General features: G+C 48.3%; 7 protein-coding genes and 1 non-coding gene across 8 annotated transcripts; 4 read left to right on the top strand and 4 right to left on the bottom strand.

Moving 5' to 3' along the window:
- Nucleotides 1-71: 71 nt before the first annotated feature.
- Nucleotides 72-2,754, top strand: I302_101899 (uncharacterized protein; the record flags this gene model as incomplete). Its single annotated transcript, XM_019187280.1, has 4 exons — nucleotides 72-692; nucleotides 789-901; nucleotides 963-1,061; nucleotides 1,134-2,754. The coding sequence occupies 4 exons, from the start codon at nucleotides 72-74 to the stop codon at nucleotides 2,752-2,754; spliced, it is 2,454 nt and encodes an 817-aa protein (XP_019050158.1).
- Nucleotides 2,755-3,397: 643 nt separating this feature from the next.
- Nucleotides 3,398-5,892, top strand: I302_101898 (uncharacterized protein; the record flags this gene model as incomplete). The annotated part of the gene is made up of 5 exons (XM_019187279.1): nucleotides 3,398-4,350; nucleotides 4,440-4,516; nucleotides 4,580-4,611; nucleotides 4,684-5,087; nucleotides 5,202-5,892. 5 exons carry the CDS (start codon nucleotides 3,398-3,400, stop codon nucleotides 5,890-5,892), a joined length of 2,157 nt encoding a protein of 718 aa, XP_019050157.1.
- Nucleotides 5,893-6,647: 755 nt separating this feature from the next.
- Nucleotides 6,648-11,866, top strand: I302_101897 (uncharacterized protein; the record flags this gene model as incomplete). The annotated part of the gene is made up of 3 exons (XM_019187278.1): nucleotides 6,648-6,998; nucleotides 7,370-8,325; nucleotides 8,413-11,866. 3 exons carry the CDS (start codon nucleotides 6,648-6,650, stop codon nucleotides 11,864-11,866), a joined length of 4,761 nt encoding a protein of 1,586 aa, XP_019050156.1.
- A 427-nt stretch (nucleotides 11,867-12,293) lies between these two features.
- On the bottom strand, nucleotides 12,294-14,153 carry I302_101896 (uncharacterized protein; the record flags this gene model as incomplete). Its single annotated transcript, XM_019187277.2, has 10 exons — nucleotides 12,294-12,486; nucleotides 12,563-12,635; nucleotides 12,717-12,786; nucleotides 12,878-13,039; nucleotides 13,105-13,308; nucleotides 13,416-13,518; nucleotides 13,597-13,659; nucleotides 13,754-13,862; nucleotides 13,969-14,026; nucleotides 14,115-14,153. 10 exons carry the CDS (start codon nucleotides 14,151-14,153, stop codon nucleotides 12,294-12,296), a joined length of 1,074 nt encoding a protein of 357 aa, XP_019050155.2.
- A 407-nt stretch (nucleotides 14,154-14,560) lies between these two features.
- I302_101895 lies at nucleotides 14,561-14,675 on the top strand. Its single transcript, XR_002021998.2, has one exon. It is a non-coding gene; the product is annotated as a 5S ribosomal RNA (ribosomal RNA).
- Nucleotides 14,676-14,851: 176 nt separating this feature from the next.
- On the bottom strand, nucleotides 14,852-16,518 carry I302_101894 (uncharacterized protein; the record flags this gene model as incomplete). The annotated part of the gene is made up of 4 exons (XM_065869382.1): nucleotides 14,852-15,242; nucleotides 15,335-15,872; nucleotides 15,928-16,258; nucleotides 16,330-16,518. 4 exons carry the CDS (start codon nucleotides 16,516-16,518, stop codon nucleotides 14,852-14,854), a joined length of 1,449 nt encoding a protein of 482 aa, XP_065725454.1.
- Nucleotides 16,519-16,999: 481 nt separating this feature from the next.
- Nucleotides 17,000-20,503, bottom strand: I302_101893 (urease; the record flags this gene model as incomplete). Its single annotated transcript, XM_019187275.1, has 13 exons — nucleotides 17,000-17,097; nucleotides 17,176-17,283; nucleotides 17,386-17,651; nucleotides 17,757-18,046; nucleotides 18,124-18,256; nucleotides 18,325-18,407; nucleotides 18,463-18,753; nucleotides 18,825-19,016; nucleotides 19,084-19,193; nucleotides 19,262-19,379; nucleotides 19,510-20,009; nucleotides 20,079-20,373; nucleotides 20,480-20,503. 13 exons carry the CDS (start codon nucleotides 20,501-20,503, stop codon nucleotides 17,000-17,002), a joined length of 2,508 nt encoding a protein of 835 aa, XP_019050153.1.
- A 578-nt stretch (nucleotides 20,504-21,081) lies between these two features.
- On the bottom strand, nucleotides 21,082-22,540 carry I302_101892 (uncharacterized protein; the record flags this gene model as incomplete). The annotated part of the gene is made up of 4 exons (XM_019187274.1): nucleotides 21,082-22,071; nucleotides 22,134-22,221; nucleotides 22,279-22,315; nucleotides 22,390-22,540. The coding sequence occupies 4 exons, from the start codon at nucleotides 22,538-22,540 to the stop codon at nucleotides 21,082-21,084; spliced, it is 1,266 nt and encodes a 421-aa protein (XP_019050152.1).
- Between the last annotated feature and the right edge of the window lie 24 nt (nucleotides 22,541-22,564).

The raw sequence follows: 22,564 nt of genomic DNA, 5'->3' as shown, positions 1-22,564 counted from the left end.
ATCAAACCGACATCACATCTCATCCACTCTGCCTTGCGTTTGAAGACACCCCCTAATGCTTTAGACAGGATATGACAATAACCACCGATAGGGATTGGGGGAGGGAAGGTATAGGAACTGGCATCTCGGGTGCGTACGGGGAGATGGCGATGGGAATACGGTTGGATAATGTAGATGCTGGACCATCACGTACTCGTACTCGTCCTCGTCGTCCACGTCCATCCCCATCAATATGTCTACCGTCTTCTGAAGATGACGATGGGAGCATGGATCCGGGAATGTGTGAATGTGAAATATGTGTTCAACCTTCACCAGACCAACGCACTCGATCACGTCGATTTACAACTCCGATCTCATCATTCCTCCCTCTCTTCCTTCTACCCTTTCTTCCAACTACCTCCGCCGCTCCACCACCTACACGTATACGCTCGCGGCGTCTATTGCCACGATCACCTTCACCGACAACCACCTCGAATCTCATCTCAACGTCCTCTTCCGCTGATCCATCGACATCGTCGTTTGATCAACAACGGCATATCCAATATCTCACCTCTGTCTCTACCCCCTCGGTACTTCCTACGCAGAATACGTACGTGGACGAGACGGTCTTGCCGTACTTATTGACTAGGCATGAGGAAGGGCATTGGATAAGAGCTGAGGGAGGTTGGAGTCTCTATGGGAGACAGGTCGCTGTGAGTCCTACCTACCACATAGTCTCTTTCATCTCAAGTGCAGCTGTGCTACCTTACTGTCATGCGGTGCTGATATCTGATTCTATTCGATTTCAGACGGCAACCCCTGGACCGATATTCGCAGATGATGATGGAGAGGGAACGACGGGCGATGCTCAACCTACTGTGACTGCTCCCTCGTATGCTGTGGAGTCTGTATTACCCAATGGGTGAGTTCTCCCCCTCTCCTTGTGCGCGATTGTCGTAAATTAACGATTAGATAATCTTTAGTTGGGGTGTATCGTCAAATCGAACAAGTATATACAAAGTACCCCTGATATCCATAGCAAGTGTGATACTAGCAACGGGCATAGTAGCTTTAATCGTATTGTACGTCCCCCCCCCCCGACTCCTTCACCTCTTGCCAGTCAGCACAGCAGCAATACTGACCCATTTGTACAGTATCGTGCTCAATCGACGTAAGAAACATCGTAAGCGGAAACGAGCGAAAGAGCGACTACGACGAAAGGCTCTAGCAGCAGCGGGTATCCGAGAAGAGGATCTGAATCATGGTAATGGCGGAAATACCGAAGTGATTTTCAAGGAGAAACTGAAGGAATTGGAGAATCAGCATTTGGCCAAGAAGAAGAAGAACGGCCAAGCTGGATTGGCTAAGAATAAAGTTAGGGTATGGAATTCGCGTCTTGGGTTGAGGAAGAGGAAGAATAGGAACAAGGGCGGTGAGAAGACGGTGGACGATGATGACGATGAGGTGGTGGAGGGTCGTACGAGTGCTGAAGGAGGTGTTGGGAATGTGACGGAGGAAGAGGAAGATAAACCTGTTGAGGGGGTTGATGCAGTCCAATCGACTTCTCCGACTAGTACGCTTAATAGAAATGAGGAAGAGGAGGATAGTCGATCAATCAGATCTTCAATCGATTCTGGCAGAGGTGCGGATAATGGTGGAGATGCTGTTCAGCCTCAGATCTCAACTGCCGAAGAAGGTTCTTCCATGCCCGGACAATCAGGTATCAATCCTCAAACCTCGATACCCCACTTCCCGCCTGCCTATCGACCAGCGTCGATCCGCTCGTTACCCCGTCATACCCCCGTCATCAACGGTCCATCATCATCATCGTCCTCGGCTGGCCCATCCCACGCTCTGCCGCACACAACTCCAGCCGATCCTCCAGTGGTAATGCACGGAACGGAGAAGACTCAAGCACCAGGATATTACCCTGCTCCAGCTACTGAGGACGGTGAGATTGCCCTGGCCGTCGTATCACGAAGCGAGGGTAAATCGAGATTGGTGGAACCTCCTGTGGAAGAGGATGAAGCGCGGGACACGGAGAGGGAAGAAAGGATTAGACACGTTGCCACGGATGATAAGCGTGTGTTGGAGAGACTGCGACTGGGCGCTTCTGCTCCTCCTGTCAACAGGTCTGAACCTGACGGTGAAAGAGAGGGAGATATGGGAGAAGGACCTTCTGCACCAACTGTTCAAGTCGATGAACAGGGATTCGAACAGCTGGACGAATCGCATCTCCATATCCCTTCTTCTCCTCCGACAACGGCCATCGAAACAGATGGACAAGGGCTGTTACCCGCTCCTCCTAGGCTTAATGCTCGATTATCATCCAGATTGAACGATATCCCCTCGCCCCGCTCTCCTGGAGAGGTCGATACGTCGCATCTATTGCCTTCTGCCCCGCCAGTCATGGGTCGGTTGGGGAACGATTCAAATCAGGACATACCGTCTGCTCCGCCGATGTTAGATGATGAAGAGGTGAACGAAGTTTCTACTGGACCTTCCGCGCCGTCGTTCGATCCAGATGAGGAGGCTATTTCACCTACCACTTCGCGTTCCCACACGATCTCGATGGACCACCAAACCCACCAAGAGCAAGAGGAAGAAGAGACGTTGGCGGATGCTCCTGCTCCGAGCAGAGAACTGGTGGAAGAAGAAGAGGACGAGGAAGGACAACGACGCGATTCTGAAGTTGACGCTACTTTCTTGAATGCTTTGCCTGCTCGATCTGGCTCTGGCTCTGGTCCGGTCTTCTTACCTCGGTATGAACCGTAAAGCGTATTATAGATCTGATGTTGATTTTGATTTTGATTTTGATTTTGATTTTGATATACTAGTATTTGATATGTTTCTTTTGTTTCTCACAATGGGACTTCGGGTTTTGGTATGATTTGATTACTTACTGTTGTACTGTCTGTCCGTTCTCTCACAATTGATATATATATATATATATATATATATATTGTTATTTGTCCTTATACACATACATGAATGAATATGAAACACGCACAGACCCCATTTCCATTTTCACTTTCGATAACATCGTGTGTGTGGGTGTGGGTGTGCCTGATTAATTCCGTCGGAGTTATATTTCATCATGTTGCATGTTGAACGCGTTGAAAGTTCAAAAGATGGGATGGGATGATTGCTTCTACTTCCTTTCTTCTTCCTTCTTCCTTCCTCCTTCTTTCTATCATCAATCAACATATCGCGCACACCTCTGCATAATGCCATCACCCACATCATACCATCAGTCTAATTAGTTTCGCATCTCAGCTTACCACTCTCTCCATTACATGCACCACACACCACCCACGAGTCATAACCAACCTTTCCCCTCTGCCTCCCATACCAGAGCATGGAGGGTTTCCTGATCCACTCTTCATCCCAGTCATTCACCAAATCTACATCCAACACCATGGACATGTTCGGTATGGACTTGACCAAACCCTCGAGGGTGTCAGTCAGTAAACCCAAGGCTCGACCGACGGCCACTTCCACCTCAACTTCTAAAAGCAAGACCAAACCCACCACTTCCTCCTCATCTACTGTCAAATCTAATGCTAAAGCTTCTTCATCCACCACCACCACCAAAGAGATCAAACGAACCGGCTCCAACTCTAATAACCCCACGGCATTCTTCCAGGGCCTGCAGCAATCGTCGAGGGACCTTGATAGGACGTTTGATAAGATGGAGTATGTCAATTCGAAGAACAAGGACAAGGACAAAGATACAGACAAGGTGATCAATGGCAAAGGATCGTCCTCGACCTCAACAATCAAGAATGGCGAGAAGAAGAAGGATAAATCCAAAGTCAGAGATACGCCGGCGAGGGGCAGAGGAACGAGGATCCTTTCAAGAGAAGAATCTGTATCTTTATCCGCCCATTCGGGGTCGGAAGATGAGATGAGTCTGGGTAATACTCCTCCTGCGAATATGCATAGGGGGTATGACGACTATCGATCTGGATCTCAGACTGGAAGTTCCTCACCTATCAAGGGATCTCCATCGCCTATAAAGAAGAAGAAGAAGGTGTTGGTACCTGACTCGGAGGATGAGGATGGTACGCCCAATGGCAAATTGAAGGGGAAGAAGAGATCAAGTGAGGATGAGATAGACAAAAAGAATAAGAAGAAGAGAAGAACGAATGAAGAAATACCTAGACCTAAGGGTAGGAAGGTAGTCGACGATGATACGTCTGAGGAAGAGACGGACGAGGAGGAGAGGAAACGTAGAAAAGCAGAGAGGAAGAAGAGGAAGGAAGAAGAGAAGGAACGTAAGAGGGATAGTTTGGGGGGGACGGCGTTCTTTGCTCATTTGAGTAAGTTGAGGAGGGATGGGGATTACCAGGAGGAGCAGACGGAGGAACAGTGAGTTCAGTGGTCGATTCTGACATCGTAGTGTTTCTATCGTTCTCAGCGTGAACGGAGCTTGACTGATACGTCTTATGGCTTTATAGCATCGATATCTCCAAGATGCTGGAGGAAGTTGCCGAAGAAGATGAAGAATTGACTGAGGAGGAAAGGAAGTACCTTGGTGAGGTACTCATCCACTTTTTCTTCTCCTTGATATCGGCTGACAATTCTTTCGCTCGAACAGTCCCATTCCGAAGCAAAACGGAGCTGTGTCCTGTGAGTCAAGAAGAACTACATCTCTCGATATCAGATTGTGCGATTTGGACTGATCTTCGAATAATGTTATAGTACTGCTATGGACCCTTCCCTTCCAACCCTTCCCCTAATCTCCTTCGTCAACAAGAAGAACTCCATGCGCTCTCCACTCCCAAGCCCACCGAATCCAATCCCAACGCAAGAGAGCTCAGCTGGCAGAGGCATATCGAATTCTGCGGGCTGCACCACGCAGAAACTTCAGTCATTCCTCTTGGTATACGAGCGGGTTATCCCGAGTCTATCGACTTTGCGAATCTGAATAAGAGGTTGGAAGATGGTGAGATCAGATATAGACTGGATGAGATCGTTCTGAACCCCTCGACGTCAGAGGTGTTTAGGAGGGTGATCAGGGAGATTGAAGAGGTCGGGAAGGATGTTTGGGGAGGTATAAAATGGCAGTCTAAGCCTGAGAATTTGGAGGCTGTGAAACCTGGATAGTGAGTTTTCTTTTTCTTTTTTGTCTGTTCATCTGTCTTGATCTTGTGTTGTGTTGGGTGTCGAAATGAGGAAGGGAACGTGTCAAGACTGACTTATCTCTGGGTAATGTGTAGCTACGGTGATCTCGGAAGAATCATTCTGATCGATCATTTCCTCTCCATGAGAAAATGGGGATATTACCCATGGTTGACGAAATCGCTCAACCCACCTACGATCGACCCGCTAAGCTGGACCGAATTCGTCACTCATGTGTTGGTGCCCGAAGCTTCGATCTTACTCATCATGGATGACCAAAAATCTCCCACCGAGTATGTGGAGGCTGAGAGAATCAGGAAGGAAAGCGTTAATTATGGGATGTGGAAGTTTAGGGAGGACGATGAGGATTCGAAAGGTATCTTGAGCGAGTTGATGGAGGGCAAAGAGGACAAGAAGGGGAGGTTGAAGAAGATTAGGAAAGAACGAGCGAGGAGGGAGAAATATGAGACTATAGAGGGGGACGAGGAGGGTGCAATGAATATGGTCACGCCTAAAGCGAAGATGAGGGTTAGGAAGGACAGTGTGATTGAGATTGGAGATTCGCCTGGTGCTACTCCTATCAAACCCAAAAGAGAGTTCAAGTCTGGTAGGGATGGATTATCCAGATTCTCGAGTCAGTCTACGACCATCAGTACCACTGAACGCATCGATGGAGAAGGTGGAAACCCTCAACTTCCCCAATCATCTCAGTCTCAATCAGCTAGCATGGACTACGATGGGGATTGGGATCAAGAGCATGATCGCGAGGCTGCTGAGCTGGTTCCTTAGGTTGTCTGTGGTAGACAGAACAACATGTCTGATGAGTAGTGGGTATGTATCATGTGGTGTTGTATGAGTCATTTGTTGTAGCTTATTTCTATCATTACTTCCCATCTGTCATTTTCTGTCATGAGAAAGAGTGTCGATAATACTTATGTTCAGAATATGCGTATACTATGTAGTCCATGTGAACAGATCATGCAATACTAATTCATCACTTCGGTGTCTATCACTTGTATATGCACCTTCATCATCAGATATCAGATAGAAAACGCTCATTCCTCATGCTAGACACTAAAAATCAATCGCGAGGTATGTACAACCTAGTTTTCTCAGAAAACTAGCCCCTGATTTTTCCAGGTTTTTTACTTTATTTGGAATTTTGTAAAATTTTGATCTGATGCCGGGTCAATCTTCCGGGAACGTCAATTATCAGGAGATGAAGATGAAGATACACAAAAGTAATTTTGATAAGTATCATTGTTGTTGATCGTTGTCATATACTGTCCACTATCATCATCAACATCAACGCTATATAGCTACAGCAGTATACCCTCGAGACGAACTAGAAGCCTTTGGAGGAATCCACCCGGAACTCAACACCCACCCACTTCCCTTGTTTATCCTTCTACCCCGACCCACGTTTTACAAGTAGATCAAAACAACACTCGACCATCCTCGGTAGATCCCTCTCCTTGACCTTTTCGTACAGGTAAAGGCAGACAGAGGGTCCATCGAGAAGGTTCGAGTCTCGCTCTCAATCCATGTCGGACCTACCATCACAAGTCCAAGATGTCAATGTGTCTTCCTCTTCCAACGGGCTCGATGTCAATCCCTTCCAAGCGGTCCCAGTAGATAATCTCGACTTAACGGGAGCAGGAATGTCAAGTCTGGATCTTCCGATTACCATGGACATGGGATTGGGAGACTTTCCTCCACCTCCTCCACAGGTGGAAGGCGGTTGGTATCCCCCCATCCCAAATCTGACCTCATTACCTGTTGATAAGTCCAAGACGGATCCGAAGCCTGCGTATTACAAGTTGCAATTTGGAGATGAGGTCACGGGGTTCTCGTACTATGTTAGGACGCTTGCTGTGATGATTGGGAGGAATACTGTGAGTGATCCTGTTTTTTTGGGATAATGGAACGGAGAGAGCGGATAAGGGGGATAAGGGTTAGGAGGGTGTTAGAGGGCATGTTTATGAGATATTGGTTAAGGAGGGAGCATGCGGTAAAGGCCTTTTGTCGGAGGAGCAAGGTGTCTGATGATCGGGATAGCGTATATGGGAGATAGGCAAGCGAAATGACGGTAGAGGTTGGTGGAGGAGGATTGACAGGAAAACGCAAATAGGATTGTATAGAAACATCAGGCGGATCTGTCAGGAGCAGTCGGAGACGAGTGTAAACGGAGTTGAAGAGGATGAAGGGAACATGAGCACTGTCAAGTGAAAAGAATACGTCGGCTGATACTTGTCACTCGACTTAGGATCGTAATGGTGCCGTCCTGCCTCCTCCTTCGATAACAGCGCCCTCCGTACCGATAAACCCGCCATTGGATCCCAATCAGCCCTCACCACCATCAATCCCTTCACAATCACTTCCACTCCTCAATGACATCCCCAGTGTCTCAATTCCGCCATTTGTAGAATTTCCTACACCGCCAATTCAACAGCATACCTCATTCTCCGTGCCTCCACTCTCCCCACCCCATCCTTCTTCCGCACCCTTATCGACGGAATTCCTCAACGATGGATTCGCGATGCCTCCTCGGGCTCAGAGTGAGGGGATGATAGATCACTCGATGCCACCTGATTTGTCTTTCCTGCATGACGAGGATTATCCGGACATCGACATGGGCGAATTTGGAGTCTTAGAGGAACTGGCAGAAGCTGTTAAGATTGAACAGAATCTGACTGCAAGTGCTCAGCAAAGTGTTGAACCTGAGTCGAATCCATCAAGATCTCATTCTCAAAGTCATGAGGATCTTCCCGTCAAGTCAGAACCTATAGAGACGTCTCAGGCTCAGGCTCTACCGATGGAAGTTGAAGAATCACATATCGAATCGGTGCAACCGGTCCAACAAGGAAATATGGAGGATCCCACCAATCCGAACATGGATATGGTGTTGGACGGCTCACATATGGCCGACACTGATTTCCCTCAAATGGATCTAGACCTGAGTCAAGTCAAACTTGAACAGTTGGATGAACTCGCTCCTCCGCCCCCTCCGCCCCCTCCACCACCTCCACCAACCAAATCTTCTGCACCAGTTGAACACGTCGATGTGGATTTAGGACCATTGAAGTCCGTGTCTAGAAACCATGCTAAGATCGAGTACAGAGCAGATCTGGGTCATTTCTGTTTGGAGATATTTGGGAGAAATGGGGCTTGGGTGGATGACAGGTACTTTGTTAAAGGTTCTATCGTACCTCTTGCTCAAGGGTGAGTAGTATTCCTGCTTTTCCTGTTTGCTCGTGGGACTTCCAAGTGGCCCTAGCTGTATGCTCATAGCGAATCTACATCCGGCAGCTCCCAGATCCAAATTGCTACCCGAATCTTCTCTTTCGTCCTTCCTCCCTCTCCCGTCTCTTCACCCACATACACACATTACGCACTCGATGGCGTCACTCCCGACCTCACTGAAGACTTGCCATACCCGTATAACCTCCCTGCAAGCGAAGTGGGCTACCAAGAATTCTATGGTGAACCTGGCCCCGGTCCATCCTCTGCAGCATCTATGGCCGCTCGCGCACCGCCTGCGTTCAACGCTTTCGCAGCTGCAGATGGTTACGGACTGGGTATAGAAGGTGTAGGCGAGGACAGCTGGGTAGGATGGAATTCGGATGATGATGATGATGACGACGATGATGATAGCGAGGAAGAACTGGATGAAAGCGGTGAAGAATGGGAAGAAGAGGAATATATCCCTCCTGAAGCACCCGCACCAACCTCCAAGTCGAAATCGAAATCCAAGACCAAGTCTACAAAAACTGGTTTGGTTCCTGGAGAAGACGAGTCGGAACTTTCATCAGTTGCCAGTGAACATGAGGATGAGAAGAAGAAGAAAGTCAAGAAAACGGGTACTACCTCTACCAGTAAACCTAAACCTATTGCTCCTGCACCTGCTCCTACCACTGTGCCCATCGATGTAACTATTCCAACGGAGACACCAATACCAGTGAACAACGTCACAGATCCCAAACAGGCTGTCGACGAGGCTGGTGCAGATGGAAAATCAACGACACCCAAGAAAGCCACAAAGAAAGAGAAGTCAAAGGAGAAGAAAGGCGACGAGAAAGATACGGAGCAAAAGCAGAAGAAGCAGGATGACGAGGGTGATAAACCTGTAGAAGGGGACGATACGAAGAAGAAGAAGAAAAAGAAGCCTAAACCCAAGACAGATGAGACAACAGCGAAAGCGGAACAGGTGGATGGAACTACCACGACTGTTGAGGCTGAACCTCCAGCACCGACACCCACAAAGAAGTCCAAGAAAGCTAAAGCCAGCGAAGCTGCAGCCGATAAAGCGGACGGTGAGGATGTGAAACCTGCTGTACCTGGAGAAAAGAAGAAGAAGAAAAAGAAGTCAAAAGCGGATGCGGATAACAAAGCTTCAGAAGGTAAAACTGATGATCCTGCAGCAAAATCGTCAACAGACGCTTCTGGACCTCCCACTTTGGCCGCTGTTCTTCCTGCCGCTCCACCACCCCAGGTCCCACCGCCCATGCCTACTCTCGCTGCGGCGATGGGTCCCATCCCTTCTTCTGTGCCACCTGCTCAAGGTACGGCAATTCAGCAACAAGTGGTCCGTCCTCCAGGACCATCTGGTTCCAATCCACCTGCCATGCCGGGTCAGCCGATGCAACCTACACAACAGCTTCAACCTGGTCAACAAGCTATACGACCAATTCCCGGCCAGCCGATGCCTCCTCGTCCTCCTATGCAAGGTGTCCGTCCTCCACCTCATCCCCAGAATGCTCAGATGCCTCAACATCCGAACGGCCAGTATGTTCGTCCTCCTATTCCCGGTCAGCCACATCCTTCTCAAAATATTCCACCCGGTCAAGGACCAATGCAGCAAGGTCAGCCCTATCCTGTCGGACCTGGTCAACCTCATCCCTCCCAAATGGCTAGACCCCCTCCTGGATACCCCTTGCCGCCCCAGAACCGGTCTACTCCTCCTACAGCTCCACCGTCACCGCAACCTCTACCTCCGTTCTACTGTACCGAGTTGATTGAGACTCCCGGTCAACCCGGTCATATCATCGTCAATGTACCTATTCCTCCTTCCGGCGCTGGACCTCGACCTCCTCCTGGTCCTATACTGGGTCTTGATGGTAAACCATTCATCGGTCCTCCACCTCTCAAACCTACTCAAACATTCGCGACTATCATACATCGATCCCTGCAATGTCTGCCTAGGGGAAGAGGTACGCTGGGAGAAGTCTGTAACTGGGTGGCAGGTGAATGGGAATGGTTCAGGTTGAACGTCGATTCAGGATGGCAGAATTCCATTCGACACAACTTATCACTCAACAAAGCTTTCTTGAAAGTACCTCGTATACCTGAAGATGACCCTGAGTCCAAAGGCTCAGTATGGATCATTGATCCAGAGGAAGGACCGTTGTTCGAAGAGAAACAACGGAAAGATGCGATGAAATCAGCAAGCAAAGATAAGAATGCCGACGCGCGAAGAGAGAAGGAGAGGATCCGAGCCGAGGAAAAAGCAAAGAGACAACGTGAAGCTGCTATCGAAGCTGCCAGGAACCCTCAACCTCAGATGATCCAACGGACTATCCCCGTCGCACCTCGACCAATAGCCCGACCCATCTCAGCGACTCAAACTCCCACGCCCTCGGGCCCGCCTGCACCTGTCTCTGCGAACGCCAAGGGGATTTTACAGCCCAAAGCGAAGATTGTCGTGGTTATGCAACCTATTACACCTGCTATGCGAGCGAAATCGGTCATTTCGACTACAGACGCCAATGGGAATCCTTTACCGTTTGTGTGTGATGGTACCACTTTGGTGTTGGATCAAGCTACTTTCGGTCATCTCACGACGGATATATTGGACAAGTTGACCCTGCTAGGTGCTGCTGGGGCAGTAGATGTGCTATCAGCTTGGGTGATTAACAAGAACAAACAACAAGCTACCAAAGCTGCTCAGGCTAAATCTGGTACCCCTACTACCGCTGGTGCAGCAGCGAATAAGAACGGTACCGCAGGCAACAACAGTATTCCTAGACCTGGTACAACTGCAACCCTATCTACTGGTACAGGGGCCGTCCGCCCACCACCTCCCGCTCCAACATCTAAACCAGCTGTAGCCGGTCAACCACCCAAACCACCAACTACCACTGCACAAACCAAACCCGGTATCAACAACACAGGTAAACCATTACCTGGCCCTGCTCCACCCGGAACAAGCTTGACGAAAGTAATCGGTATGATCGCCGCTGTAGCCAATGCGAAAGGGGACGTCAACACCGTTGGGCCCAATGCGAGTGCGCTGCTGAGATACATCAGGGTGGTCGGTGTGGATATTGATCTGAGGGTCGCAGAGAGGATATGGGCAACGGGGGTGGTACCGCCCTTACCGCAGAAGAAAATGGTGGGAGGTAAACCTGCCAATGGGGTTAAACCTCCTTCGGCAGGTACTCCTAAACCTGCTGCCACTCCTGGCTCTACCACTGCTACGACGATGGTTAAACCTAACTCAGCTACAACTACTGCGCCGAAACCCGTCTCGGTCACTGCTGTACCTCCTGCAACTAGACCTGCTGCAACACAAACACCCACATCAGCACCGGTACCTCCTGCAGGGTTGAAAAGGAAATTGGAAGATGGGTCCAGTGCTGTAGCGCCATCAACACCGATAGCTGGCAGTGGTGCGGGTAATACAGCTTCGAATCCTATCGTTGTTGGAGGATCAAGTATGGAACAGGAAGCTAAGAAACCTAGATTGGAGACTTCCGGAGCGTGAGCTTGAGCGTAGGCGTGGTTTCTGAGTGTGTCGAGGTCACTTCATTTCATCTTTCATTTGGCATTCGTATAATTGGTCGTGTTCTTTTCGTTTTTCCATTTGACTTAGGGGGTGAGATCCAGACGTGGGATCCGTTCGTTCGTTCATACATACTGTTGGTTGTATAACCTAGCATTTATATATCTTTTTCCGTCAAATTCGAGATCGAGGCGATATAACAGATCAATCAATATATGCATTGATCATTGACGTGTCGCGTATCATGATCAGATACATGATACATTGCATGCAGAATTACAATCTAGTCCATCAAACCAGAAATATGAATCAAAACAATGGCATCTTATCCATCCATTGTGGATATGAAAACCTTCTCGTCCCCTCCGTCTCACGCTGTCCGACGATATGGGCTTATTGTACATCTATATCACCGACCCTTCTCATCATCCCCATCCTGATTTTCAAACAACACATCCCCCCTTTCCAGGGATTTTGGATTCAACGGTACATCAACCTCCCTCTCCCTCTCCCGTTCTTTGGACCGCTTGGCATCTTCCGTTTTGGCGTATACGTAGAGGACTGATCCTGAGATGATTAGGAAGATGGATATTATCCTACCTCTGCATGATGAGGTAAATTGGTCAGCAACGACTTGTGGGCGCAGGTCGATTCAATCAAGATAAAGGTATGACTTACCTGGACATGACGTCGCCGAATATGTACACTGCTAGCATGGTTTGCAAAACCCCTCTTGTAGCTGATGAGATCACTGCGTAGTGAAAAACACCGTCTACCGTCAACATATGAACTCTTTCGGATTGACCAAATTAAGGTAGATTGGCAGACTCACTGTGCGTGACGGGGGAAGTGACCTTGATGGATATGAAGCTTGCCAGTGAGATTAGGAAACCAAAAAGACCCTGTTCTTTATGTGTGAGCACATCAAACATCCAAAACAAAACAAAACACAACCAACACAAATAGGAGAACGAGGACGACGAGCACACTCACAGTGATAGCTGCACCCCAGAAGAACTGACTCGCACCTCCATTCGATAATAGCTTGATAGCTGCGGGAAGTTCCCCAGAGATGATGAACATAGGTACCAGCGCAATGGTTGAGAGGATGTTATTGTAATAAGACAATGAGATTGGCGAGTTGGATACCGATGCCTGAATGGTCAGATTCCAAATTTAGCAATCCCAAGGCATGTAGTGAAGGGGTAACCGTCACGCACCAATCCCCTCTTGATCAACACTGCATGACAAGCTGACGAAACGCTCGACATGGCACCAAACGTGATGCCCAGCGAGGAAGTATGGCTGCCTGCCACTGCTGCTGATGCTGCCGAGGAAGCGTGGTTCGGGTCGAACAGTACTCCGGAGAAGAATCCGAATGTTACGATCAAGGCTGCGATCAGTGCGAGGGGAGAGGGGTATTGCTAAGGTCATATCACCAGCATTTATTAGCTGCGATGGTCATTCGAGTAGACGAGAAGTCAAAGAAACACCCGATTCACTCAAGAGATGGAGTAATGATACCACTCACATGAAGGACTATGACGGTTACTATGATCGTAAATGGGAGTACCAGTCCTCTAGCTACTTGATGGAACGACGCATCGACATATTGCAGACATGCGTTGTTGAAGCTGAATTAAGTCATCAGTACCTCTGGCCAAACGCTACCACCGTGACGAAGACGGGATACCGCAGATCATATAACTCACATCAAGCCTAGAACATTGACGAAAACCAATGGTATGAGATCCTTAGCTGTACTGCTTTCGAATCTGCAGCGACAATGAAGCGATAATTATGTATCAGCAATCTTGTATGACATGTAAATCAAGTCTCGTATGGCTGGAGAGCACTATAAGCACTCACCTAGGTGTCTTGTACGGTCCAAACATGTTCTCGAGTCCCAATAAGACGACAGCTACTGCCGACTGACAGAACAGCAGGAATACAGGCATGGGCGTTGAGCTGAGTACGGCTATGAATGGCAGAAATACAAACGGGATATCAGTTGGAAGTCCAACAAACCTAGCAGTGTCAGGGCAAGTTGACCAGATGTGAGATTCTGAGGGAAATACGCTCACACTTGTTTAGCAATGTCATGCTTATAGCTACTACCATGTAGAATACGACTGTGCCGAGCTAGACCATACAGATATGTTTTATCAGCATTGACGGTCTTGTCGCTTCCGAGCAATACAAGAGCAGACAAAAGAAACAATCCTCTCACCACAGCCAACCGTGAATGCTGTTCTGCCTTTGGTGACATCTTGTGTCAAATGCTGGGTATAATTGTATATCTCTGACCGGGGGATGAGCGATAGAAAGAGAGAAAGAAGATGGACGTTCTCTCGAGCTTGATTCTTATATCGACTGCAAGTTAGTGTAGCTCTTCCCTTTACTTTCCAAGTGAGATCTTACGCAGCGTATCATACACAGTATATCTTGCTCTTGTTATTGCTGTTCCGAAACGAGACACGGGAATGGGAATATCAAGAGTTGGGTAGTCATACATCACCGTTTCAGGGTAAAAAGAACAGTCACGTGGGAAAATTATATGGGAAAACAGGTACCAGTCTGCGGTTCAGAGGTGACTGACCTTGATTTCATCAGTCCATCGTTATCAAGCTGTGCTGCGTCGCTATGAAACAAGCTCAAGTAGACTCAATTCTCAGCTATGGCCATAGAAGCTATGAAACATCGCATCCCGTTAGTTCTGCGCAATTAAGTTGGCTATCGCTCGGTTAGTACCAATGTGGGGGACCATTTGGGAATCCCGAGTGCTGTAGTTTGTACAAGTCACTTTGCATTTCTCTTTGTCGGTGATCGTCCGTCTTCCGTATTCACCAGCTAGTAGACCAGGTCGCTCAAATGAAAAGTATGACCATCCTCGTCAATAGTGATGCATTCATACCTTCGTCAAACCGTCAAACAAAACAAAACAAAATATGATAGCACATTCAGGAGCTATTCAGGCATCACCAGTTCTTCCCACGGATGATCCACCAACCACTTCAACCCCCCATCCTCCCTCCATTTGATCAACATCCCCTCCACCCATTCTTCCTCCGTCCTCGGCCAGCCCTCTTCCTCTTCATCCGGGATCTGCAAAAACGCCCTCTTGAGAGCATTGAGCTCGTCCACATTGATGAACATACATCTCAAGAAGTATGTCAACCTCTGATACTTCCTTGCATTCCTCACCAAACCCGCAAGGTCTTTTCGGCCCAGTAAGTTATACGCCTCGAGGAGTGCGTGTTCGCTAGGGGATAGAACATCCTTCTTTCCTTCGTAGAACTCGTCGGGTAGGAAGTACGTTGGTGAGCTGAAAGCCTCCGCTTTGTTCGTTGTATATGCCCTAACAAACGATCACACTCCAATTCAGTAGGTCGCTCAATGTATGATGGTCGTAAAGTCAAAAAAAAAAACACCAAAAAAAAAAGAGATCACCACTCCCAATCAATCACACCTGTCACCTCGCCCTCTCCTTGCGTCCGCGTATGATCCCAATGATCATCCGCATGTCTAATGAAGAACGGACGTCCTTCCTCCCCCATCTCCTCATCATTCTCCACCAATTCCCCCAACTCCAACAACGCAAGGTACATCTCCACATCTCTCGGCGGCTCTACCCAAGTCCGAGCTCTACAAGCATTAAGGCGAGAGTTGATCGTACTGAGATATCGTTCTTTGACGGATGAGAACGGGCCAGCGAAATATGGTGGGATGGTCATAGCCGGTTGTCGTTCGATCAGAGGACCGACAATGAGTATAGAATCAGAAGTCGATGTCGACGAGAAAGTTGGACTTCCGATGAGATTGAACTCGACCCGTTCAAGGGAGATAAACCACTTTGCAATGTTCATGATATGTTTTTTGGTGGGTCCACTGATAGGCTGATTGGTAGGTATGGGTCTGGAAGGAGCGAAATCTTTCCAGGGAGAACCTTCGATAAACCTCTGATAGCAGTATATCAACTTAGGAATGACTACCCACATCCCACCATATCAGCCTCATGCATGGAATTCTGCAGGTAGACTTACGTTTACTATCCTTAGGTCTAGGTATCGAATCCGGTACATTTACTCCACCATGGTATAACACCTGACAAGTAGCCACTTCACTTTGGACATTCATTCTGAGCGGTTCATCAGGGTACGGTCTGATACCTGCTTTTCGCCTAGTCCTCATCATCCAGCTTTGACCATCTTCCAAATCAATCTTGATCTGCAAGTTGAATTGACCATTGTGCGCCTCGATGCTTTCCATACTATTCGGTCTTTTATCGATTTTGAACACTTTGGAGCCCGGTCGGAGGGATTCGATCTCCTCTTTGATCAGATCCGGATCGAGTAGCTGAAAAAGTTGTGTGACCTTTGCATGGGCATTGTCAAGCCCCACGAATCAAGATCAGTGATTGGGTATAGTATAATGAAAAAGCTTACCTCAGGCTCATTTGATGCCTTCAATGTCGATCCCCTCCAAACACCCTTCTGCCTCTCCACCCAACATCCATGCAGGGGGTGATTCCGATGTTGATAGCAGTACCTTGCATGACAATTCGGACAGACAGGTGGCCAGGTCAGAGCTTGGAAGATGCAATTTGGTATATGACAATTATCGAAGGCTGCCATGATGGAGTCAACGTAGAATTGAACGAGTTTGAAATGTTTTCGGATGAGAGAGCACCTAAATACAAGTGAGACCTAGAAGACATACAATCATCTGTATATTGAATATGTACAGCATAGCACAATGACTCCCAACGGGTCCTTTGGGCTATCTCGATCACCATTTAGTGCGTGTTTGTGAGTGTCTTGTGGCATGATCATAAGATGTGGCTTCTCTTCTGCAGCACGAGTACGAAGCGGAGAGTCCTACACAGGAAACGATAGTTCGAGGATCGTGCGACTGTCATTAGTCTTGAGGGCGCTCTCAAAGTGGGTACCTTCCGAACACCTCATCCGATTGCCCGCCTTATCCTGCAGTTCAACATAAACATCATGTACATCACAAGATACTTTATAATTCAATCTTTTCATCGTTATAAATCCATAGTCACACCAAAAACCTATATCTCAATCCTTCGATACCCCTTCGCGGTTCGACCTTCGACTAATATACGAAATGTTTCTTAGTCAAAGGCAAATGAGTCGCAGGCGGTGCGTCGCACAATACTCCATCCGCCAGGACTTCGTAGGTCTCCGGATCAACTGCATATCACCCATATATCAGCATATTCTGCCTTTAGAAGTTTCCCTTCCATAGGAAAGCTATGGGCTACCACTCACCGCTCATCTTCGGTTTATAGTTATTCAACTTCATATCCTTCTTTCCAATCTTTCTACAATTCTTGACTGCCTCTGCGCGTTTCTTGATACCGTACTTTTCGATCGTTCCTGATACCCCCAAAAGAATCCACATCAGCATCCGCTTTACGATATCTCATTCGGGAGATATCCTTTGAAAGGTTATTTAGATGCCAAGAAAACAGAACTCACCCGTATCGATCGAAGCCTGACTGACCCACACAATAGAGTTCCTAGGTGCCACTTCCGGCTGAGCGCCCCACATCGGTCGTCCATAGACAGGCTGGACAGTCGGGATGGAAGCGTTGGCATCTCCCATTTGGGCCCAGGCGATCACTCCTCCCTTGATGACCATCTCGGGTCTTGCGCCGAAATGTTCTGGTTTCCAAATAACCAGATCGGCTAGTTTACCCACTTCGACTGATCCGATTAAGTGAGACATTCCGTGGGTGATCGCGCTGAATAATTACCCAAATTATATCAGCCTAGCACCTTCCGGCTGAACTGAGTCAATTGTTTGTGGGTAGAAGTAAGTTTGCGCAGGGAGGCTAGAGATAACTCACGGATTAATAGTATATTTAGCGATATACCTCTTCACCCTCTCATTATCATTCTTCTCACTATCCCCTTCCAATGGTCCTCTGACATCTTTCATCTTAGCTGCCGTCCTCCAAGTCCTAGCTATGACCTCACCTATCCTACCCATCGCTTGAGAATCACTCGAAATCATCGATATAGCCCCATTATCTTGCAAGACATCTTCGGCAGCTACAGTCTCTGCTCGAATACGAGAATCGGCGAAAGCGATATCTTCGGGGATCGATTTATCGAGATGGTGGCATACCATTAACATCTATATTGACGCAAACGGATTAGCATCGCTCATCAAAGCTCATGTTGTGATAATCTGTTGAGGGTTGCCATACTCACGTCAAGATGCTCGTCCAATGTGTTCATAGCGTATGGTCTAGTTGGGTTGGTAGAACTGGGCAATACGTTTTCTTGCTCTACAACGACGATGATATCGGGTGCATGTCCTCCTCCAGCACCTTCCGTGTGGTAGCTGTACATCATGTCAGCATTCAGCTCCTACGGCGATCTCATTTGAGCCAGAATACACCATTCACTCACGTATGGATAGTTCGACCCTTGATAGCAGCCAAAGTACTTTCGACATAACCACTCTCGTTGAGAGTGTCCGTATGGATGTTGACCTAAATCACCGCACCGTTAGCTGATATCCCGACAGGGATATAGGGAATGACTTACTTGGACATCGTAATCATCCCCAATACTCAGCGCCCTATCAATACATTCTGGAGTTGATCCCCAATCCTCATGCAACTTCAATCCACAAGCACCAGCCTCTACTATATCCTTCAACGCTCTCACCCCAGCATCGTTGCCTTTACCTGTGAATCCGAAATTGAGGGGTACAGTATCGGTAGCGTGCATCATCGATTCCATGTAGAATTTCGATGGTGTACAGGTTGTCGCGTTCGTACCGTCCGCTGGACCAGTTCCACCCCCTAGAAGGGTGGTGATTCCGGATGCAAGGGCCTATGTATTCATCAAATATCAAATGAGCTCAGGTCTGGCTATCGATCTGGACCTATATTCGCAAGACTCACCTCAGGCCAAAGTTGCGTACAGATATAGTGGACATGTACATCCAATGCACCGGCAGTAACGATCAACTTCTCTCCTGCGATCGCTTCAGTGTTGGATCCGAATATCATCCCCTCAGTGACATTATCCATGATGTCGGGATTTCCAGCTTTGCCGATACCGACGATGATACCGTTCTTGACTCCGATGTCGGCCTGTGATCATATCATGATGTGGTAGAATCAGTAATATGTAAGACAGGGTTGATGACTGGATATTCACCTTGTAAATACCACTCCAGTCAATGATCAACGCGTTCGTAATCACCAGATCTAGCACTTCTTCATCTGATCTGTCAGACGCTTGACCCTGCCCATCTCGAAGGACTTTGCCTGATCATCGCAAAAGACCTGTCAGCTCGTTTGTGGGTCGATGTGGATGAACGGGAAGACCAACTCACCACCACCGAATTTACATTCGTCGCCATATATTGTATGGTCCTTCTCCACCTCGATCCATAGATCCGTATCGGCAAGTTGTACCTTATCGCCGGTGGTAGGACCAAACATCGAGGCGTACTATGGGTGGTACGACATTTAGCTTGACCCACTCGAAAAGACGACATAAGCCGCTCAAGTCTGTGGAGCAACGAAAGGGGGCGGGAGGGGGGCTACCAAAGAAGGAAAAGTAGGATGAGATGTCACTTACAACCTCCCTATCCATCTCCACAATCTTCCCCTCCCTAACCTCCTCCTGCTTCTTATGCCTGAACCCACCACTCTCCACCCTCTCTTTAACAGTCGTCTCTCTCAACTCCTCAGAGAACTCCCCAGCGCCAAGCCCACTACCACCATACAATATCTTCTTCCCGCCCAGCTCAACCATCCCCACCGTCTTTTTCTCTCCAGGTTCGAATCGAACAGCGGTCCCAGCGGGGATATCCAGTCTATACCCATAGGATAATAATCTGTCGAATTGGAGATACGGGTTCACCTCCAGGAAAGGGTAATGCGATCCCACTTGGATAGGCCTGTCTCCCAGATTGGACACTTCAAGGTAGAATCTTTTTCGATTGAGGTTCAGCGGGATCTTGTTTTTGAGGCAGAATACTGAGCCTGCTAGGTGTTTATGGGGTGGGAGGGGTTCAGGTAATGGGAAGAGCGAGGCGGAAGGGATAGGGAGGAACGAGCCGTAGAGGGCGTTGTTCACTAAAAGGTACATTGTCGTCAGCACATCATCGTTACCCGAAACCTAGTCAGCGGAAAGGACGAACTCACAATCCCCATCATCACTGCAAATTGGATCATGTACCGTAACCAAAAAACTCCCATCTTCGAAAGTCCCTTCAACCTGAATATCATGTATCCCCTCTCCCACACCAACCATCACGTGTCTCCTACCCAACATCTTCTTACCCAAATCCATGAGCTCTGCGACGGAGTGTTGGCCATCCCGGATGAACTCGTGTAGCTGCGAAGCTATCAGGGCGATGGTCTCGGATCTGTTGAGAGTCAGACCTCGGGCGAGTCGACGTTGGGCCAGAATACCTAGGTTGGAGAGGAGGAGCTTGTCCTACAAGGGTCGCAATGTGGTCAGGTCAGCTTTACATTTTCTGTGTAAGGGATATTTCTTCAATCAGAGAAGAGAGCTGATTGTCGGTGAGTGGTAGAATACTCACCTGCTCTCGGGGGAGGAGATGCATCTTGAGAGTGATATTTCAAGAAGGACCTGAGCAGAAGCGGTCAAGATAGTCTGTGACTGTTAATGAACCCGCTTGTGGAGCTCGAAATATAGATGAATGAACTTCAGTAGATGTGGGAAACGAAGAAAGTATGTTCATACATGATCATGCATGTACGTCTTGTCTTCGCTCATGATTTGTCCAAACCTATTCAGGCACACATACTCTAACCAACATTCCTTATCTCTCCAAGTTGAACGGTCAAATCGGATCAACCCAACTCCCCATATTTGATCCCGTTAGATAACAACATCATCACCGCGTGGCAGTAGTCCTTTTGCCTATCAACGACTGGTACTCGACATATAGTCGAGCAAAAGTTGAGACAAGGTTCAAGATGCATAACAAGAACAAACAAGTATGAATTACGGAGACATAATGAAAGAATGCAAGTGACTACTATGAGTATGAGTATTCGTGAATGATTGAGAAGTCCGTAAAACAAAAAACAATGTCCGTTACTCCCTCCCCCGCCGACTGTACAAGCCTACACTATCCGTCTGTCCGTCTTCCCTCAATGATCATCGTGAGACTAAGTCCTATATCAACATACTAGCACCGAGGGCTACCACCCCAAGACCCAATCCCAACAAGTCACCTCTGGCTACAACGTTTCCAGCACCGGAAGCAGCTGAAGACGAAGCGGAAGCAGCTGAACCACTCGCCGAGGCGGACGAAGAATGGCTAGCGGATCTACTGGCAGTAGCACTTCCAGAGGCCGATGAGCCAGAAGCAGTAGCTGATCCAGAAGCGGCAGCTGAGGAGGTAGAGTTGGAAGAAGATGATGATCCGCCTGAGAGCGAGTATCCGAGTTTTTGCCATGATCCTCCTGACGAGACGGTGTAGTCTGCGTTGACGGGAGTAGCGTAATAGTAGATATCACCATTAGAGTCGATCTGGACCAAGTCGTATGGCGAGGCAGCGTATGAAGCGGTCTTATCCTGAGAAGTCGGAGCAGCGATAGTCTGAGTAGAGTTGATAAGGTCAGTGGCAAAGGGAGCACCGGTCGTGATGGAGTAGTCGCCCAGATCGGTCCAGTGGGTAGCGATGTAGGTGTTGGAGAAGTCGTTAGGGACAAACACCATAGAGTACGGTACGCTATCTGATTCGGTGGGGATAGAGATGGCTTGTCCGGCCGTGTCGGGGAATTGAGCTGATCCGCTGAACTTCTGAGCATCAGGTTGGAAATAGGCGTAATGCACTACGAACACGTTGGCTGATCCAGCAGCAGTGTTAGGTACACCGAAGTAGAAGATGTGGTTTGCCGCTTGAGTAGCTGTCACGCTGTATCCGTCCACGGAAAAAGAGGAGTTCTCGACTGCTTCCCATGATAATGCGCTTGAAGAGGCCGAATTGGTAACGCTTGACATGTCGAGTTGATACAGCCCCGAGGAAGTGGTGAGAGTGAAGAGCACGTTGGTGTCGTGGTCTAGGACCGAGGCGGATCGGGTGTTACCTAGATCAGTGGGTGCACCGGAGGTGGTTTGGGTAGACCAGGAATCGGAAGCGAAGTTGTAGACGTAAATTTTCTATAACAATGTTCGATAGGTCAGTTGTGCACTCGCGGAGAAGAGGCGGCGGAGTAACTCACGCTCAGATCGCTGCTATCACTACCGACGACATACATCGCATTGTTGGTCTGAGAGAGAATACATTGCGAGTTGGTACCAGTCCAAGGACTAGACATGAGTTGGTAAGTTAGCAATGATTTCCTCATTCATGATGGAGCAACTTACGGTCGTCCAGAAGTTGAGATGGGGGATGTGGAGGGGGCTACACCGAGCAAAGCATAACGGTTAGTCGTTGGGTCTTCGAGAGTAATTCAAGGATCCGGTTTGCGAACTCACATGACCAAGTGGTGTTAGCACCCAATTTGACATCTGAACTTCCACCGAACGCGTATAGATTCCAGCTCGAGTCGAACTGTACACAAGGTACAGCGGAGACAGTCGCGGTGAAAGCGGAGAGTAAAGAGAATAAAGCGAGGGTAGGGAGCATCTTGTCTTGGTTATACTAGTTGGG

This window comes from Kwoniella bestiolae, chromosome 1 (assembly GCF_000512585.2).
Source record: "Kwoniella bestiolae CBS 10118 chromosome 1, complete sequence".
Taxonomy (NCBI): Eukaryota; Fungi; Basidiomycota; class Tremellomycetes; order Tremellales; family Cryptococcaceae; genus Kwoniella; species Kwoniella bestiolae.
This window is presented reverse-complemented; position numbering and strand designations above follow the sequence as displayed.